Below are 13885 nucleotides of genomic sequence, written 5' to 3'. Positions count from 1 at the left end.
CCCCCTGGACGTTACCTGACCCCAACTCTAGCTCCAAGCCTAGGATCCCCGCCCTCTCCTCAGGGGGCCCAGGACTCAACATCTTGCACGGGGACAAAGCTACTCCAGTCCTCCTTTCCTCCCCAGGGCCAATCCCTCACCCTGCCCCCCGTCCCCCGCCCCCCTCAGACCCCGGGAGCCTCTTCTTTCCCGGCTTCCTCTCACCCCGCCAGCTCAGGATCCTGCCCTCCCCTCACCCCCACCCCGCAACCCAGACTTCTCTCCAGGAGCTCCAGATTAGCGTACAGCAAAAGGCACCACAATATAGGTTTCTATTAAAGAGTCAAAAAATTGGCCCATCTCTCTTTTTTTTTTGTTGTTTCTTTTTTTTTCCCGAAGCTGTAAATCAGGATGTTACATATAAATAGTTTCCCTATAAAAACGTCTTTGCCGTTAGCTAGTATTATAAGACAATTTTTGCTAAAATGAAAATAAAACATTTTGTTATACCTTTTTCCTTTTATAGAAAATAAAAATATTTTTATTTCTTTTTTCCCTCCTTTCTCTCTCCAGTCGGTGGTCTCTGTTCTCCCGAAAGACAGTGGGGCGGGCGAGCGGCGGGGCGCCGGGGCCCCTAGAGCGGCGCCGAGTCCTGCGTGGCCCGCGGGGGCGGCCCGCGGCTGTGTCTGCTGCTGGCCCGCGTGCTGTGGCTGTCCAGGGAGTAGTAAGTCCTGCTGTCGGCCGCCGGGCACAGCGGCGGCGAGTCCGAGCGCAGCGCGTCGTGCGCCGCGCGCAGGCCGAGGAAAGGTGTGCTCTCGGCCGCCAGCGCCCCGTCCGCGTCGTCCGCGTCGTCGTCGGAGGCCGAAGCCGAGCCCCCTCCTGAGCCGCTGCTCAGCGACAGCGAGTCCCGCGCCGCGCGTGCGCGCTGCGCCGCCAGCCCGTTGAGGCGCGAGCGGCGCCAGCGCCGGGGCCCCGCTGACGTCCTGCGGGACGCGCCGCGGGCGCGCGGCCGCGGCGGCGGCGGGGGCGCGCACTCCTGCGTGGTCTCGTACTCGTCGTCCTCGGGGATGCGGAAGGGGCTGGCGGGCAGGCTGCCCAGGCTGCCGCCGAGCGCGCAGGCCCCGCGTCGCGGCCCCGGCCCCGCTGCGGGGTAGTAGTAGCTGTCGTAGCTGCGCTGCATGTCGGCGCTGGGCCCGCATCCAGGCCCGGGGCCGGGGGGAGTCGGGTGCCGCAGGAGCGGCTGCTGCTCCGCCAGGCGGTAGTTGATGGGCGCGGCGGGCGGCAGCGACACGGCGTGCGCCGAGTTGGGGGACGTGATCTCGAAAGTCGGCACCTGCGTGGCTAGCGAGTAGTGGAAGTCCACGGGAGAGAGGCGCGCGGGCGTGGTCAGGGCCGACACGTACCTGCGGAGAGAGGCAGAGGGGTGGGCGGGGGGCGGAAGGGGCGGACCCCGACGGAAAGCAGTGGTCAGGCCTGTGATCCCGCTTGCGAGAACGACGGTGGTAATCCTCAGTGACCTTACGCATTTCCTTAACCTCTCTGAGTCTCAGTCTCCTTATCTGTTAAGCGGGGATAACCACGGTGCTCCTTCCATAGCGTTGCTGGGACGATTCCATAAATGTATCAGTGGGAAGTCATGGCCCAGTACCTGCCTGATCCAGTAAGCCTCCATGAATAGGTCCTTCGCTGGGGGATGCTCACAGTCCCCGGTATTCCTGAATGGTTACTTTGGGTCAGGCTCAGGCTGTGGGAATTTTATATGTATGATCGCACCTAACACAGTAATTCAGTAAGACCCTTATGTTAGTCTCAGACTACATGTGAGGAAGCTGAGACTAAGAATATTTAAGTGACTTATTCAAGGTTCACACAGCCCGGAAATGGTAGAGCTGAGATTTGAGCTGAGGCCAGGCAAGAACCAGGACTTTCATACTCCCCAATTCCAGAAGCCACTGGTCCCTATTAAGCCACCCTTGTGACTTGGGCTCATTGTCCCTGCATGGACAATTCATCTCATGGCTGACAGCTTCAGCAGGGGAAATATTCCTTCTTATATTGAAGTTAAAAACTGCCTCAGAGAAGTGACTGCTCACACCTCAGGCATGGGTCCTCAGCACAGGGCTGACAGTTACCAAGACCCTATGGAAGTGTCTCTGCCAGGGACTAAAGACCACCAGTTCCTTCAGAAGTTTGCCTGTGCTACTATCTCTCAGTATGGGTCCCAGGCACCGGTCTCTTTTCTTTCCACATCCCCCTTGCTAAGTCCATCAGCCTCTTGCCTGACCATTGTCCACCTCAAGACAGGGACTGACTACCTACCTCCATGCCTCTCTTCTAAACCATAGAGCTGGGCATCTTGTTGCTCTCTGCAGTCCCCATTACTTTCTTTCTGAACCACCTCACTCCCCTCTCTTCCCTCTCCCACATGCACGTCCATTAACCACCAAGTCATACCCATTCCCCCTCTCCTGGAACACACCTCTGCCCAGCTCTATCCCATCCTGGGCCTAGTTGTCCTCTCATCATTCTCCCACCCCAGGGTCTCTCCTCCTTCACTCCATGCAATTCCCAGAGCAATCTTTTAAAGTCACAGCTCTGCTTAAAGAGGCCCTTCCTGCTTACCCACCGAGGGCCCACCTCCTAAGCAGAAGCCTGGGGTCATCAGCCATCTAGCTGGTCCCAGACTGCCTGTTCAGGCCCAGCTCCGTTCTCCTCACAGCCCACCCTGCTCCAGGCACCTCACTCACCAGCCAGGTTCTTAAGTGCCTCTGCTGGAATAGCTCAAGATGTTCCCCTTGCCTGGAATGCTTTCCCCATCTCTGTACCTCCCGACCATTAAGGAGTCCTATTGCTATTGACAACAAGAGCTACCCCTAGTGAGCACCAGCTCCATGCCAGGTAGGAGGCAAAGAGCTTTGTGCACATGATCTCTGGTGCCCTTCACAAGAACCATGCATGATAGGTATTGTCGTCTCTATCCTACAGCTGAGGAAACAAAGACACAGAGGTGGTCAACCTGCCCCAAATCACACAGGTGTTGGGGCTGGGCTTGGAAAGGAAAACCTAGCTGCTTCCCAGAGCCTGCAGTCAGACTGAGTTTCTCTGCCCTCGTGGAGTGTCCTGTGCTTAGCACTTTCTACAGGCAGCTGTAAGCTTCAGTGGTTTGTATCCATGGCTGGGAGCTCCTTGGAAGCAAGAACCAGGTGGACCATCTCCGGATCCCCAGGCCGGCCTGCCAGTACGGGCCCAGCATGGAGTCGCCTGGAGTTCCTAGTATTGTGCACCTCCCTCTGCTCTCCTCCCAAAGATCCCACTTGCCAAAGGCCACTCATGGGCCAAGCAAAGTAGGGTGCTGGCCCCCTGTGACTCCTGGCTTGGAGTCAGGGAAGAAGGAGAGTTTCCTGGTTCCTGTATCCGTTGCTTGGGAACCCAATGGCATGTTGATCCATGGGGCCTTGATGCTGATACTGCTTGGGCCTGCGGTCATTCTTGGGTCATGCCCATCCTGCACTGGTCAGTCTCCTCGCAGACAACCTTCCCTCCTACCCTCCAATCTGCTTAGTCTTACTGACTTTCTCTTCCTGCTGGGGCATGAGGCCTCTAGGTGACACCAGGGTAGGGCTACCATATGTTCTGGTTTGTCCAGGACAACCTTTGTTTGTTCCTGATTTTCCGGGGCACTTATGATAACATCCCCTTCTACTCTGAAAAGAGTCCTAGTAGGACAATTAAATTAGAAGGTCACTCCATACCAGGATCCACTAGCCCAGCCATAGTCCAAGCCTGTCATTAACATGCTAATGACCCTGAGCAGATCATTTAACCTTTCGGGGACTTTGCCCATTTGAAAAATGGGGATGAGTGTCTCCGTGGTGCCCTAAGGGTTAACCCTGGATTGGTGGTGCCAGCTCTCTGGCCAAAGTGGGGCACAGGTTTCAGGGTAGAAACTGACCTCTCGCTGTGTGGGGAATCACGCAGGGAGTCTATGGAGTCATGGTAAGGGGGCACGGCAGCCCTGCGCCGCTCCTCCAGGGTATAGGCTGCCGCCCGCCGCGCCCGGGCCTCCACGCACGCTGGGCTGTTGCACTTGCTGGTGCCCACTGATGACAGCATGATGCCTGACTGGGAGTCAGAGGTCAGGCTCTCAGAACGTTCCAGGCTCCACGTGTGGCTCTCATGCCTGGGGAAGCCAGATGGGGGTGAAGTGAGGGGTCAGGAAGGGCCAGGGCAGCCCAGCAGGTATGGTCCCAGGCCGACCCCCTCCCTGGATTTTCATTCCATCTCAGGCTCCCTCTGGTCACTGCCTCCTTTTTTTTTTTTTTTAAGGAAGATTAGCCCTGAGTTAACTACTGCCAATCCTCGTCTTTTTGCTGAGGAAGACTGGCCCTGAGCTAACATCCATGCCCATCTTCCTCTACTTTATATGTGGGATGCCTACCACAGCATGGCTTTTGCCAAGCAGTGCCATGTCTGCACCTCAGATCTGAGCCAGCAACCCAGGCTGCCGAGAAGGGGAACGTGCGAACTTAACCACTGTGCCACCGGGCCAGCCTCCGCTCACTGCCCTTCTCCACTCTGGGCTGATGTGTAGTATCACAAATGCCCAACCCCAACGCGAGGAGGAGGAGGGCTGGGTCTTTCCTGTGGGTGCGTGAGCTGCAATGTGCGCAAGCCTCTTTCCTCCATGCAACCAACCTTCCCCTAGCCTCACCCCAGGGCCCCTGTTTGGGACCCTTCTACTCCCGTGGTCCTTAGTCACCTATGCAGGAGCCCAGCCCCAGAGGCCAATACATGGGGACCCTGCCTATTCCATGCTGCTCCCCAGAGAAGAAGGGGGTCAGCCATGTTATTTTCTAGATTTACGAGCCCTTGTGCTATGTAGACAATCCTCCCCACTGCTGGAGAGAAGAGCATCAAAGAGCTCTGGGTGTTTGAGTGAGTAGGCACTTTATGCCAGATAAAGTGGTGCTACCAAGGTCCAAACACAGCTAGATGTTAGGTGGGAGCACTGACGCCACTGTTCCTCTGGGGCTGGAAAAGGGAAGCCACTCCCCTGAGGATCTGGACGAAGGTTTGGTGGGGGGTTCTTGTTTGAGGCCCCCACCTCCATCCTCCCACTAGAGGGGTCCTCAGTACAGAGCCCAGCCTGGCTGGGGAGTTTCTGTGTGTCCCCAGGCAGGTGTGTGAGCATGTACGCATGCTCTCTGTGGGTGTGCACACAGGAATCTGCAAGTCTGTGTGAGCCTTGGTGGTGCCCACCTGTGGCTGGAGGTGGGTGTGGCTGTGGAGCAGTGGTGAGAAGGAGAACAGGAGTGGCTCCCGGAGAAGGTGGTCTCAGTTTCCCTCCGGATGACATGGTCTGTGGCTGGTACGTTCTTGGAGATGTACTGGAACAGACAGAGAGGTGGGTGGGAGTTAGTCACAGGTGACCGAATCTGCCCTCCTTCCTGGTGGGGGCGGGAAAATAAGGCACTAAGCTCCAGGTTGTGGAGGTGGTCCATGGGATAAGTGACTTGATGTCGGGGCAGGATGGCCCCAGCAAATCAAGCCCCCTTCCCTTCCTTAAGGAAGTGAGCAAAGCCAGGCCAGTCATCCTGGTGAGGCAAGGTTGGGCTAGCAGGCAAGGCAGAGCGTGGGATGTGCTGGCTGCTGCCCTGGCCCATCCTTTAGGGGGCACAGGAAGCCTGGCAGTACAGCGAGGGCTCCAAGGGAGGCCCAGGGACACCACTCACATCTGCCATCTGGATCTCCTCAGGGTCCAGCCGGGGGTGGCTGGGCCCGTTGGCCAAGCTCCGGTTCTGGTGGGCTGGGCACATGTTCTGCCGGAGGTGATTGTGCATCTGCTTCCGCTGTTTTCTGCACAGGGGAAGGAGCGTTAGCCTGGCACGCCCCCGCGCACAGGAACTTCCTTGGCTGTCCCTCCAGGGGAACCAGTCTACCTCTGCCCTGGGTTGCCCTGGGCGTCTCCTGCTCCTCCTCTTCCCGGTGCTCAGGCCTCCCTCAGCCAGGAACCCTCCCATCGACCCGCTACCCCATCACCACCACCTGAACTCAGCAGGACCTGAGCGAAGTGGTAATGAGCTTTGACTCTGCCGCGAGTAGAACTCCAGTGCTTCCCAGTCGTGTAACCCTGGGCCAGCTACTTCAACTCTCCATGTTTCACTTTCCTGCCTGCAAAGCGGGGTGATCATTTACCCACTCCAAAGACCATTGAGGACTGAGAGCAGATAAAATATTCAAGCACAGTGCTGGCCCACTCACTCATTCATTTGGTATTTCTTGGGTTTTTACTCTGTGCCAGGGGCTATTCTGGAGCAGGGAGAAGACAGACACAATTCCTGCCCGTATGGAGCTTGCAGGCCAGTAAGGGATGCAGATGATAAACACATAAATAAACGAATAAGATACTTTCAGCAAAGTGCTACGAACGACATAACACAGGGGGCTGTGGTCAGGGCGTCAACGCCTGTGGGGTTACTTTACTTTGGCTCATAGTAAGTGCTCAGTACATTTGTTTTGTCATCAACAAGTCTAATCCTGTCACTCCCCTGTTTAAAACCCTTCATTGGCCCTCAGTGTCCCGTTTCTCTCCCTACCTTCTCTCCACCCCAGCTTGCTGCAACCTTGGAGGGCTTATTTCTGATCCTCCACGGTGCTCACCCTCTTTGGCCTCTGGGTCTTTGCACCTACTATTGTATCCAACTAGAACACATTCTCTGCCTCTTCACCTGCTAACTCCTGCTGATGAGGCCCAGCCTAAATGCTCCTCCTCAGGGAAACCCTTCCTGCCCTCTGGCCGAGGTTGGTACCCCTGAAATGTGTCCTGTGACACTGGATATCTTGCTTGGAGCACTGGACTTATGCCTGGTGCGTGGTCTGGTGTCAGCAGGCATTGAATGAAAGTTTGTTGAAGAAATGAGTAAATACAGTGGGGGTTAGAACAGGGGGCTTGCTTGTCCCCCAATTCTTGACCTCAATTTTCTGACTTGGGCCTACTCTCTTTCTCTGGACTCCCTGAGCCCAAACTCCCAAGGCTGGCAGGGCCTTAGATCCTATAGATAGGGGCAGCAGGAGTCAAGACCCAGGGGCTCAGGCCCCTAAATGGTGGCTATGCCCAGACCCTTACATTCCAGATAAGAACAGGTGTGATGAACCTGTCATTTTTTCTGCACTACATCACTCTACAACCTTCATTGGCTCCCTATCATCTGCAGGATAAACCCAGGCTCCCTAGCTTGGCATTCAAGGCCCTGTGGTGTCATCTTGGTTCCAGCTGTCTTTTTAGACTGATGCCCCTTCTCTTCTTGACCCCAGCCCTTTCCTCCAACTAGTCTGGGCTGGTCCTGCCCCAGGAACACAGCTGACCCTCCTCTGCATTTGTCTTTTAGTATGCACTATTCTACTGGAACTCCCCAGACCCCTGTCTGCCCCTTTCATCTGCTTGCCTGGAGGTTCTGTCCCCACATTTCCTCTGCTCAGAGGTGGCCCATCCCCACTTTCCCTATGTTCTTGCCTAGACCACTCCCAAGGTAGGACCAGGCAGTGCCTTCCGAGGTGTCCGTTTTTGTCCTGGGAATGTAGCCTTCGTTTCTGTGCTTCCTTGTCCCCCAACACTACCCCAGTGCCTACCTACTTGACAGGTCAGATGCTCCCTCACAGTATCCTCTGAGGTACACAGTAGGATCATTTCCATGTTACAGATGAGGACTCAGAGAGGTTCATCAATTTGCTCAGAGTCACAAGGGAAATGGCAGAGATTCGAACCCAGATCTGTCTTCTTCCAGTGCCTGTGCTCATGACCATTCTTGTGCAGTCCTCTGGGGCCCGTCTCCCTCACCCTCTGCTCTTGCTTCCTGGCCCAGCACTTTGGCCCCACACCAGCTACAGAGGTCTCTAAAGGGGCAGTTGGGGCCTTTGGGGGGTGGCTAGGCCAGGCACAGTGGGGTGGGGAGTAGAGGCTGTCCCCATAAAGGCAGTCTTGGAGGCCCATCCCTGCTTGGCCTGCTGCCGGCCTGAGTGCCTGACACTCACTTGGTCTTGCAGTAGGCGACCACGCAGACGATGCCCACGACCAGCAAAGCCACGCAGATACCGGTGATAGTCAGGACCCTCTTCTGGTACAGCTCCTCGGCTTCTGCAGAGGCAGATGGTGTGAGGGGCAGGGAAGGAGGCAGACCCTTGGGGACAGTGGAGCAGAAACCCTCCCCCATGCCCCCAAAGCCTCGGGCTCCCTCCAGCTTAGGTGCTACCCAGCTGCTTTCCATCCCTTCCCTCCACAGCCAGTCCCCTCCCTCCTGGATTGCCTTCTGCTCCCCTGATCTCCACCCACCCATGGATCTGGTCACAAGTGACTACCCTTGAGTTTACCTTCCCAAACCCCACACCTGCCCGGAGCACATGGGTGGAAAATGCACAGGGCTGGGGGTCTGGGGGGCTGGGATGGAGGTGAAATTCCCAAGGTCATAGGGGAGGGCAACCAAGCTTGGCCAGCAACCCTGCCCTGCCCCACTATGGCCTGGCAGCTGCAAAGAGCCTTGATGGACTGGGGGGAGCTGTTCAGGGCAGTGAACATGTAGACCCTGGGCAAAGGCCTGGCTTGCCACTTCAGCTTCCCTAAGAAGGTGGAGAGTGGCTTGTTCTGGGCTAGCAACAGGACATGAGACTCAGACGCTGGACTTAGGAGGGATGCCAGGGCCAGGAGCAGGGACAGAGCAGACCAGGCCCAGGGAGGGGCGTGGGGAGAAAGGCCTTTGTCTATCCCTACAGCCTGGTCAGGGTTGTGGCCATGGCCCGCTCCAGCCCTCCCTGTCTCTGCTTGTGAGAAGTCCATGAGTGGCAGCACAGCCCCCTAGCATCTAGGACAATCCTTATGCTCAAGGAGCAGCCCCCACCCTTTTGGAGGAGCTCAAAAAGACCTGACTATCCCCTCTACCTCCCACTTCTTGGTAGGGCAATGCCTACCCTTCTAGAACAGAGAAAACCAGGAGGAAGAAAAGGAAAAAGGTGACAGCACCAGCCATGGTCAAGGCCTATATCCTAGACACCCCACCCCTGCGCCCACCCACACTTGCTGGCTGGCCCCTCCACATGGTTCCCCTCCCGCCAGCGCAGGGATAAGTGGAGGCTGGATCCCAACGCCTTGGCAGAGCCCTGGGAAATCTCCCTAAGCCCTTGGGCTTGCAGCATCTCCTGTGGCCGAGTTATACCCACCAGCAAACACCCAGGGGTACCAACCCTCCAGACTCACATACCTTTAGGACTATGCCTATCTGATATACAGACAGACCTTTCACAAAGATACACTCACACACACGTCCAGAGAAGCATGCACACGTGCGTGCACACACACGCACGCTTACGCACACATACGCAATGTCCACCTATACACGATCATGAGGAGTCTTGAACAGCCCTCCACCCCAGACCCCCATCTCTGGGCTCTGTGATCCGCATCCTGCCTCCAGTTCTCATCCCCGTCCACCCCTCAGTCCTCTCCAGTCAGGCATCTGTCTGCATCACTCCTCTGAGACCACTGTGGCAATGGTCACCAACAACCTCCTGCTGCCAAGTCCTGTGGTCATGTGCTTCCCTCTCAGCTGACCCCACGGCCCCTAGATGGTTGTTCTCTGTCCCTCTGCCATTGGCTGATCTCTGTCTCAGGTGCTGCTTCATCCTCTTCTATGTGGGCTGCGAGGCAGAAGGGCCCAGAGCTCTCAGGCTTTTTTCTATTCTCCACCTGCCCTCTCTCCCTTCGTGATCTCACCCAGATTCAGACTTTAAATACCATCGGTATGTAGCTGACTTTCAATTTTATGTCTCCTGCCCTGACTTCTCCCTGAGCTCCAGTCCCATATCCAAGAGCCATGGCCAAATAGAAGCACCGATTCCCCGCCCTCTTTCCAAACCTGCTCCCTGCTCTTCTCATCTCTTCAGTGGCAGCGCCACCTTTCCTGTTGCTCAGGCCCCAAAGCTTGGAATCAACCCTGATTGCTCCCTTTCTTCCCATCTACTCTGATACCTGACCCATTGGCAAGTCTTTCAGCTCTACCTCCCAAGCAGATCCTGGATCTGATCCTTTCTTACCATTTCCACTGCTTCCAGTTTAGTTCAAGATGATGCTGTCTCTCACCTGGATGGCTGGCCACCCTCCCCACCCTGTCTGCTGACCCAGTCTATTCTCTGTCCAAAAGCCACAGTAATTTCCAACCATAAAGCAGATCATTTTACTCCACTGCTTAAAAACTCACAATGGCTTCCCCCTGCAATTTGAGTACCACCCAAAGCCTTACCACAGCCTATGAGGCCCTTTTAGATCTCATCCGTGGTCCTCTTCCCCATGTCCACTGTGCTCCCAAGTCGCTGCAGTCTTTCCATCCATCGATCAAGGCAAGCCCACTGCAACTACACCACCTCTAACTCACTGTGGCCCCTGCCTCAAACACTCTCTCCCAGTTGTTTGCAAGGCTGGCTACTTTTCATCAGGTTTTAGCCCAATGTCACCTCACTGAAGAAGCCTTCCCTGGGAACTTAGCTAAAGTAGCTCCCAGCCCAGCTAGGCACTGTCCCATACCTTCATGTGTCTCCCCTATAGCACTCACCACCACCCAACTGCTTTCCGGTTTGTTTGTTGTCTGTCTCACCCTGTGAATTTGGGCACCAGGAGGGCAAGGACTCTGTGTGCCAGAGTCTGGCAAATTCGGAGGTTCAGTAGATATTTTTTGAGTTGGTGAGTGAGTGAACATACAGACCACCATTAAAGAAAGACACATATTCATATACATTCACACTCGCCTTCACGCCCTCACAGTCCCACCTGCACAACGCTCAACCCTCGGCACAAAGATATTCCGCTGCCCCTGTGTGCTTGCAGCCTGCACGGAGAGCCCTGACCAGGTGGAAATGTTTTCACCCCCATGACAGCATGCACACACGCATACCTACAGGGTCACCCCTGAACACCCTCCACAATCACACAGACACCGCACAGAATCAAACCCCCTCCTCCCCACGCCGTCACAGCCAGCAGATGGACAGACACACTCTTATGCGCTGACTTTTAGCTCTATCTTTTACTGCGAACAGCTGAAAGGGGCTGGGTAGCGGGGGAACTAGTGCCTTTAAACCTGCCATGAGAACAGCCTTTTGTAACTGCAGGCTCCACAGTTATGAAAAGGTCTGACCCCATGGAGGCTTCAATGCCTCTGAGCCCCTGCATCTCTCCTGCTGGAATACGTCTGGACACCTGAGGCCAGGGTGGAGTGTCCCTGCACAAAGCCAGAGAGCTGGACAGATCAACCCCTCAAGGTCCCCTCCTGCCCAAGGCGTCGGCCAGGGGCCAGAGGGCAGAGCGAGAGGGAGGTAAGCTTCTGAGCTGGGGGGCAGGAGGGCAGGCACCAAAGGCCAGCCCACCTCAGACCCTTGCTGGTCTTGCCCATAGACGAACACATGTGCCATCATGGGGACAGATCACAGAGAGAGTGACAGCCTCAAGCAGATGGCAAAGCCTGGCAGACAGACACAGGGCAGGGGGCAGAGACAAATAGGCATTTGTAGCCAGCCAGCCTGATGCAGAATGAAAAGCAATGGAAATGGAAATGGGAAAAGGAAGGAGGATTAGAGTCAAATTGAAAGGGATGCCTCTCTGCACAACTCTCCGAACCAGGAGGACACCGGCTCTCCCAGGGGCCTGTCTCTTATCTGGCCTGCCCACTGGGCTGCACACAGCTCAGGAGGCCTCTCCCCTCTGAGGCCTCCTAGGGATGGGCCCCAGGCAAGGGGGCGCTACTGTACACTGGGGGCACACTCCGAACACTAGCGTACCCTGCTGTTCACAAGCTTCTCTTGTTTCCCCCAAAGCAACATAGTTTATGATAAGACATCTGGATGGGGCCAGGGGAGATTTTTGGAATCATCCCTTTTCCATTTTTTGGAAAGGAAACCAAGCATCCAGCACACATGGTGTCAGAGGCTGTGGAGAGGGGCTGTGTGGATGGTGCAGACTGATACATAGAGGCTCCGTACCCTTTAGTTCAAATCCAAGGTGCTCTGGCAGTGCAGAAGAGAGGAGGGTCAGAGAGGGGAAGGGATGGAGGGAGAGATACAGATAGAGACAGATGGGGGAGGGGAGGCGGGAGAGAGAGAGAGAAACGTTGGTCAGGACTCTTCAGACACCAGCAGCCAGCCTGTGAGGTGAAAGCAGGTTAGTGGTGTCCCCTCCCGGCCTTCTGAGCCCCTTCCCTGGCACCCAGTCCCCAAAAGCCCCTGAGAGGGGTGGAGAGAGGAAATGTTAGGATCAGCAGGCAGGGCAGGTTCTTTAGAGATGAGCTGTGGGGTTAGTACCTGGTGGGGAGGCAGAGGCGCAAGAGTCAGTTGGCAAATGTCCCCAGGGAGGAAAGGTGAGTGGGGGCGGGGGTTGGAGGAGTCCCCTTTCTCCCTCTCCCAGCTCCAGGGCCAGGCCTTCAGCACTCTCAAGCCCCACGTGGAGACAGCTTGCCCAACCCCAAGTTCATTCATGGGGCCCTTTTTTTCTGATCAGAATGAGGGCACGGGCTACCCAGACTGGCCCCTTGTCCCTGTCCCCCTGGCGCCCCTACAGGCCTAGCTGGCTTGCCCATCCACCAGAAGCCTGGGCATGGAGATGCAGAGTTTATGGGGAGCAGGAGTAGGGAGGAGAGGAGGCTCCAGGTGGCAGGTCACTACTCCACTTGACACCTCCAACACCCAAGAGGCCTACAGGGGCTAGGCCTCAGGGTCCAAGACTAATTTCACTACTTAGAGAAGCAAGCTGCAACTCAGAGAAAGAGGCGAGTGGGTTCACTTGTGGAACACCTGTGCCCCTTACATGGTGGACCAAGTGAAGTGGGATCATGTGGTAAATGTATGATTTCAGGGCCCTGCGAGGTGGACACCCATGCCATCAAAGGGTTAGATGAAAGGGCCCTGCCCAAGGGTCATTCTGTCACAGACCTGCTCTGTGAGCCGGAGTGCACCTAGCCTATCTGGCTCTCAGTCTCGTCTCTGTGAATTGGGGATGGGGCCTGGCCATGGCATCTCTGGGAGGTCTGTACCTGGCCGTGCTTCAGAATCATCTAGATCAATGGAATCAGGCTCTGGGGTGGGAGTCCAGAAATTTCAGCAGTGCTTTTGAAAAGCTCACCTACCATTCTAATGTAGCAGCTGGCACCTGTTGGCAGGCCTGGAGTCTCAGTTTTGTCCCTAATTTGCTGTGTGGATGTGTGCACGTCATAATCTCTGTATCCTCATCTGTGAAAAGTGCCTGCACACAGTGAGAGGACGATGGGAGCAGGCCGGGACAGCATGAGGCTCAGTGCATGTGCAAGGGCCCTGGGCTGGCCAGCTCAGATTCGCCCACTCCAAGGCCTTCCCACATACACAGGAAGCTTGCCTAGATCCAGGGGGAGGTGAAATTGTGTTCTGATGTTCTCATCTCCTGCAGAGGTAGGAGAACATGGGGGATATCGCAGGAAGTCCTGTGCATTATCCATCCCTGGATCTCTCTTCTGCTTCCTGATAGGGATTCCAGAGGGTTCTGCAGGACAGTAGGGCGGCTTCGGACCAGGGACCAAGATGGCTCTGACTGAAACAGCCTTGAGGAAGATCCTGGGGCTCTGACCCCCAGTTCCATGCAGAGACCACACCCCCGAAGCATAAACTCAGCCCTTCCAAACACAAGCCCTCTGTGCATTCCTGTTAAACATGGGGATGGGAGTGATCTTGAACGTGATTTCTCTGCAGTCTTATTCTCACTGCTTGGAGGCAGGAGTCACCAAAGGCACAATGAGGTCACTCCTCTCCCAGGGCCTCCCACGGCTGGCCAGCTGGGCTAAGTGAACAGTACAAAGTTGACAAACTCAAAGGGTCCTTGGGGCAACTCTCACTGAGTTAA

At 55.9% G+C, this 13885-nt stretch overlaps 1 protein-coding gene across 1 annotated transcript in view; it reads right to left on the bottom strand.

The window, feature by feature from the left end:
- Positions 1–256: 256 nt before the first annotated feature.
- Positions 257–13885, bottom strand: part of NRG2 (neuregulin 2) — a 237864-nt gene continuing 224235 nt past the window's right edge. The window contains exons 7-11 of the mRNA XM_046666162.1: positions 8011–8113; positions 5712–5835; positions 5239–5366; positions 3932–4159; positions 257–1382 (exon numbers count right to left, since the gene is read on the bottom strand). Coding sequence (XP_046522118.1) covers positions 614–1382; positions 3932–4159; positions 5239–5366; positions 5712–5835; positions 8011–8113 — 1352 coding nt within the window. The 3' untranslated portion in view covers positions 257–613. The remainder of the gene's footprint in view (positions 1383–3931; positions 4160–5238; positions 5367–5711; positions 5836–8010; positions 8114–13885) is intronic.

Source organism: Equus quagga, chromosome 7 (genome assembly GCF_021613505.1).
Source record: "Equus quagga isolate Etosha38 chromosome 7, UCLA_HA_Equagga_1.0, whole genome shotgun sequence".
NCBI lineage: Eukaryota > Metazoa > Chordata > Mammalia > Perissodactyla > Equidae > Equus > Equus quagga.
Note: the sequence above shows the minus strand (reverse complement) of the source record. Positions and strands in the feature narration are given on the sequence as shown.